This window comes from Lactuca sativa, chromosome 8 (genome assembly GCF_002870075.4).
Source record: "Lactuca sativa cultivar Salinas chromosome 8, Lsat_Salinas_v11, whole genome shotgun sequence".
Lineage (NCBI taxonomy): Eukaryota > Viridiplantae > Streptophyta > Magnoliopsida > Asterales > Asteraceae > Lactuca > Lactuca sativa.
The window spans coordinates 179,527,119-179,533,852 of NC_056630.2; the positions used below are offsets into that span (position 1 = coordinate 179,527,119).

At 33.6% G+C, this 6,734-nt stretch overlaps 1 protein-coding gene across 2 annotated transcripts in view; it reads right to left on the reverse strand.

The window, feature by feature from the left end:
• Window positions 1–6,450, reverse strand: part of LOC111885739 (protein LURP-one-related 10) — a 61,143-nt gene extending 54,693 nt beyond the window's left edge. Inside the window, exons 1-3 of one of the 2 annotated variants that reach the window (XM_023881980.3) lie at window positions 6,117–6,426; window positions 5,777–6,010; window positions 5,093–5,638 (exon numbers count right to left, since the gene is read on the reverse strand). In XM_023881980.3, the coding sequence (XP_023737748.1) occupies window positions 5,432–5,638; window positions 5,777–6,010; window positions 6,117–6,350 (675 nt within the window). In that variant the 5' untranslated portion in view covers window positions 6,351–6,426 and the 3' untranslated portion in view covers window positions 5,093–5,431. Of the gene's footprint in view, window positions 1–5,092; window positions 5,639–5,776; window positions 6,011–6,116 lie in introns of those variants that run through there. The other variant, XM_052766912.1, reaches the window with a different exon arrangement.
• Between the last annotated feature and the right edge of the window lie 284 nt (window positions 6,451–6,734).

Genomic DNA, 6,734 nt, shown 5'->3' on the forward strand with positions numbered 1-6,734 from the left:
TAGGAGTAAATGCAATAGATTTTCCTTTCAGACTACTCTAATCAGTCCTTAGCAGGCCTTGAAGCTTGCTTAGAGTGACCTCCTCCTTGTTCATGTGGTAGGTCATATAAAACAGGTCATGGCAAGGAGGCAAGGAGTGTAAAATGATATCTATGGTCAGCTCTTCATCGAAGTTGACATTCAACTTCAACAAGCCGTCCACATACCTTTGCATTTTCTGTAAGTGGGCCATGATGTACTCTCCATCCTTCATTTTGGTAGTGATCATCGCAACAATGATCTCGTACCTCTCCTGCCTAGCACTTTGATGATACATTTCCATAAAATCTTGGTGTATCTCGAATGGGTAGTAGTCCTCGCAAGACTTTTGGAGTTCATCAGTCATTGTTGCGAGCATGATGCAATGAACTTTCGTAGCATCTCACTCATAAGTCTCGTAAGTAGCAATTTCTTCGGGAGTAGTAGTGTTGGTGTCAATCTCCTTTAGTTCCTTGTCGAGAACATACTCTTTGTCCTCGTAGCGGGTGACCATACAGATGTTGTGGATCCAATCATTGAAGTTGGACCCATTAAATATCACTCTCCGACACAAGTTCATGAGTGAGAATGAGCCAGAAAGGGTTGAGCCAGAAGCGTTGTTGTTTGGAGTAGACATCTGAAAAGAAAAAGAGACAAATTTTTGATTAGATAGTAATCCCCAATTAAACACTCAAATGAGAAATTAGGGCTAGGACCCAACACAATTATTTACAATTCAGAAGAGGGATGTCGTAATCTAATTAAAAAATAAATTGAAGGTTGGTAAATAACGATTTACCAATTTCCACCATGAAAAACGAAAAAGACAATTAAGTTTTAAATGAATTGAAATACCTAAATTCTTTTGAGATTCATTTAACTTTTCAATGGCATGTTAAAATCTCGATATGCCCTTCAACTTTGTGACTGGGATACCGAGGATCACAAACAAGGTGTGAATAATCATGAAAATATACTTGGTACTATCAATGTCATTTACCACCTAATTAATGTGACGATTAGCCACCACGCTCCATTGATCTATGATAAACACAGAGCTACCCTTTGCCACTTTTGCTAGTCCCAAGTTAGTGTGTCGGTTAACCATACACACTCTACTAACAACTTGGCAAGGTGCAAAGTGTAATTTCATGGAATAGCATCATTTCATATTTTAACTAAAGTAACTAAAACTGAGAATTTATAAAAACATTTAGTTACTTTATTAAAATCATTATACTTATTAAAGAGGAATTAATTGCCCTATCCTACCCGTTCGGCTAATGACCCTCCACCAATCAAGGAAGCGGTAGGCAAGAGTGGACACCTATTAAACCACCATTTTATAGGCGGTAACCTTATCCCCTCCCCCTTATAGACCGACTTCATGAATGATGCCTACAAACGGTAAGACTAGCTCGTCTTCTACACACACACACACACACACACACACATATATATATATATATATATATATATATAATTATTCTTATAATATTATAATAGTATAATGGTTGAATTTTAAACTTGTAAAATTCTAGGGTTTAGAATTTAAATGTTTCATAATTAAAACTTTTTAATTAAAATTTAAATCCCAAAAACTTGAGGGAAAGTTTTGAAACTTTTTGAAAACATCTTTTAGATCAAATTTGAAAAATAGTTAAATAATCTTATTATTAATCTTTATGACATAATTTGACCGAATCTATTTTCAAGGCAAGATAATTCAAATAAAAAATACAAATAATTAATTTTATCTTATTTATTAACAATTATCTTTAAATTGCATTAGGATAATCAATACCATATTGAAAAAAATTGAATTTTATTAGTCAAAAACATTTTTGGTAATTATCCCAATTCAATTTCAGTCAAAATCCCGAAAAATCCGCCATCTGACGATCGGACTCGCCGAGTCACTAACTGGACTCGTCGAGTAGCCTTGACTCGTTGAGTTCATCAGGCGACTCGACGAATTTATCATGAAGAGGCACAATTTTTTGACTTTTCAACTTTGAATGATTAATCATAGCATCAAATACAATAGATAAACAACCTAGGCTTTGATACCACTGTTGGGTTATGAGCAAAACAACAGTCCTATGGTACACATGCAAACCCTAAAGCTTTGGATCTAGTTTTTCTGTTTGTATATGCGATAACTATCCAAAGCTTGTAAACACTAATTCTAGCATACCAAAATCAAAACCAACATCTAATAAACAAGTTAGAATGTTACCTTTGATTGCAGCTTCATATCCTTGAACTTTTGAGAACCTAGCACCTCAAATGCGATAACTATAATAGATCACAAATACCATAACTATTAAAGAATATTAGAGAGACAGAGGAGAGGTTATTTTCGGCTCTAAGAATCCTTCTAGGGTTGTGGTAGCCGAAATCATGATGCCAAGGGTCCCTTTATATAGCTGAGCAATTAGGATTTCAGTCAAAACCCTAATCCAGTTGCTTAGTCCTTAAGCAACCCAAAGGATCCTTTGAGAACGCCCCTTGGATGACTTCTATGTGGACTCCCACATAGAATTCGTCCATTACTTCCTTATGGATCCTAAGCCCAACCTTGTAACTATCTTATAATTAAAGTATTAGTCCCCTTAATTTAATTAATCTCTTTTGACCACAAAATTAATTTTAAATTAATTTTTGATCAATATTAACTAAACATTTCGCTTTTAATATATTAATAAACCATAATAAGCTCTTTCTCCTTTATTCTTCCAGTAAAGTTGCTTAGGTGAAAGCAACCCAAAAGGACTATGCTATAACCGGGTCAAGTACATACCAAATATAGCTATGAGCTTAGACACCTAATCCAACAGTCTTTCCTCGCCGAAATAAATTGTTGGTTTTTTCAATATGAACCAACATTTCTTAAGAGATCCAAAAGCATTTTCGACATCCTTTCTAGCTCTTTCTTGAGCTCTCTTGAATTTTTTTCGTCTAGAATTATGTGGACACATAAACTATTTCACAAACACAACATACTCAAGATAGATCCCATCAAGCGGATAATAACCATACTTATATGGCATTTCATGCGCTTCAAAAGAAGAATCTGGTGCAGAGTCATCATATATGTTGTTAAATATAGGTGAACGATTAAGAACGTTTACGTCGTAAATCGAACTGGGAGAACCAAAAAAAGCATGCCAAACCCACGGATCCTGTAATGCAATTGCCTCAAGTATTATCGTTGGGTGACCATGATCACCTCAGGTAAATTGCCCATGGTGTGAGGTAGGGCAATTTTCTCATGCCCAATGGAAACAATCTAAACTTCCTAGCATTCCAGGAAACCCATGCACACTAGCATTATGAGCATGTAATTGTAAGATGCCATTACATGTAGGCTTACATAAATATTTTGGACCATAAAATTGAATCATAGTTTTGCAAAAATAATGCAGACTATCTCGTCGAGTCCTCGCAGACATGCTAAAACTTTCGTCCAACGCATTAGGCGTAATGCCATATGCCTACTGACAGTGTACGACCGTGCTTTTTTGTATGGGAGTGAAACCACATATACCTTTAGCATCGTACGTTGTTGGAAAAAACGGCACTCCGTCGTTACATATTCAATTATATGTTCGTATAAACGTTTAAACATTCTGAAGCACCTACGAAAATAGTATCGTTGATAAGTGGCATTCTCTTGAAAGTAGTATTGTATCAAACGTTGGTTGGCTTTTTCATGATTTCTACAAATATATCTTCGTGTCCTCCATTGAGAACTTTCGGTTGTGTTATTGCATAAAACGTCATACGTTTGTTCTGCAGTTTGATCACAAGCAATAGTTGCATCAAAAATAACTTGAAATCTTCTAAAGACGAAGAAGATGGCATTTTCTATTAATTTTGAGTGAGAAATTAACAGAAAAATATAAAAGTTTGGTTTTGGTTTGAACAAATGAAATGAATGGTTTAATTAATAACAAAGAAAAAAAATATATTAACAGTTTTGACCGTTCAACGGTCAAATTCACTATTACCCAATCAAAAAAGACGGCCAAAAGGGGGTGAGGTGCGGTCTAACTGCACTCGAAACCGCATAGGGGGTGGTGATCCCCTGCCTATGTGGCAAACCGTGCAGGAGAAACCGCACCACTCCCTATAGTCTATATCATCCCTTCCACAAAATGGGATAATGTTGATGAAATGAAGAGAAATGGTGGTTTAATAAAGAAACATCTAACTCTCCTAAATAAATGAAAATAATTTTGACACATGTCACTCTCTCATTAATTTGGACATATGTCATTTTTTGGTATTTTTGATTAATTGTTTTTTCCATTTGTCATTTTTTCCTTTTTTTATATTTTCTTAGGTAACACATCATATTTACACTTCAATTAATAATTGTCTTAATTGAAAATAACTAATAAATTATAATATTAGTATTCATATAGTATTTAATATGTTTCCTTTTAAGTTTCAAATCTAAAATTTCAAATTTAAATAAAATTTTATTTAAAATTTTCTATCAAGTCCGTATAACATACGGGTCTCAGACCTAATTTGAATTATACAATTTGATGGTCGGATACTCGTGTTGCGACGACCTTGACTTCTCCCGATAAACATACATATGGTGCCCCAACATTTATTTGAATTATACAATTTAGGACTCAAGGTGTATAGTGACCATCCGTTTCTTACAAATGTTGACATCGTGGGCCAACATTTAATACATATTTTCATTTTATAACCATCTATCTTATTTCAAATTTACAGTATTATGTATTGTGTTTAGATATTTTTCATATTACTATAAGTTTTATATTAACTTAAAAATATAAAAAAAGAAATTACACCATTAAATAAGAGCTAATTGATACGTTCAAAATAAAATTTATATTGAAAATATTTTACTAAACCTTTTTATCATAAATTTTAGTTTTAGTTTTATAAAACAAAGACAAATATTAAACATGTTTTTGGTTTTATAAACATTTTTTTTGTTTTATAATTTTAAATATGAAATGTACATATTAAAATAATAAAACCATGAGACCATACACATCTACATCCACAAATTGCTTAATAATCAAACTTGACTGTAAGGACTTAAAACAATATATAGGAAGTATTGCTGAACACATACATCTGGACTATTGCTAGATATTTATATTACAATGTTTGATACTTTTGAATATTCTATATAGTTACACAAACTTCAAAATTTTTCCTAAGCAGAATTTATTCTTCAGCACTAGAAGACAACTAACATGTGCATGTCCAGATTATAACTTAATTGCTTCTAATTAACACAATTAAGAGCCTATCATGGTAATCATACCATATACATCACGATGTGAAAAGATGATATGAATTGCCGGGTAAGCCGTTGATCCTTCGAAGAATTTAGGAGTAGAGAATGCAACTAATATGACTATGAAAGGAGTATTGGGCCAACAACTTTAGTCACACCTCCAAGAACTTGCACAGCACCTTTATTGTTTGTGTCAGAGTTTTCCATAGCCTCAACAATTGCTATAATTGTGATCACAAACGCAACGTCCACATTGGGAGAAATGCTCACCTTGAATTTGTCATTAACGAACTTTACAATATTTTCCGATGACTGCAGTTTGGACATCTACAGGAATAAATGTCATTAGTAAGTTTCAGATTGAGCAATAAGTTACTTACAGAATCTTTTAAGTTATACAGACATAACTGAAAACATGGAACTCTACTAGAAAACCAACAAAAAAAGGTTTGAAAATTAAATTACTTGGGCTATTGTGGTTGAAGTATCTCCCATATAAATAGTGCAGTTTCTCTTCGACCAGCTTCCTTTGACCTTGAAATCACAAACATTTTTAGAACAGGTTTTGTTTGCCAAGAAAACATTTACATCACTTTTAAACAGCTGGATCATGCGAGGTTTTTTTGTGGTAAATATCATATCCGATTTGCTTCTACTGTCACCCCTGAATACATACCATCCATCGTGTACAGTCATGCTCTGGAAAATAAATCAGTCCATCTAAATGTTAAATTTTGCATACAAATTTCAAAACAACCCAAAGAACTAAAAAATATCTATTCAAAATTAAAGTTAATAAAGTCACCTTATCGCGCATCGCAACGATGGGTTGGTCATCAACATCGAGTAGTACTCGCCGCTCATGAATGAATGAATCGCATGGTTTCACTTTGAAGATGATTTTATGGTTAATATCTGTAATCAAAAGGATTCCGCTTGAAATTCTATCAACTATAAGATCGAGTTGTTGTGGTACCATGAAGTGAGACCCTATCACACAAACCGGAGAGGAAGAAGGTGCTTTGTTGGGTTGAGCCATCGTCAATACTCCACACTAGAGAGAGGTCAGTATGAGTGAAAGGCTTCTTATATATAAGGAAGATTTGTCCCTATGGGATGATTACTTTTCTTGGGTTATATAGGAAGTTTCTCAGAAACAACGCAGCATTGAATTGGCAAATTAAGCCTGACCTCGTCTCTGGTGTAGTGGTCTCTTATTTGTTGAGAATGACATCCACACCTCCGTACATATTTGCTTTTAGATAGGTTAGAACAAGGGTTATTTTGTTTAATTTGTTTGAGAAAATATGATAGTTGTATGGATAATCAATATTTGAACTTAAATTCTTAGTTATTTATATTATTTGGTAATAAAAGCTGCAAATAAATGTTAAAAATATAACAATGATAAACAATATCTCGT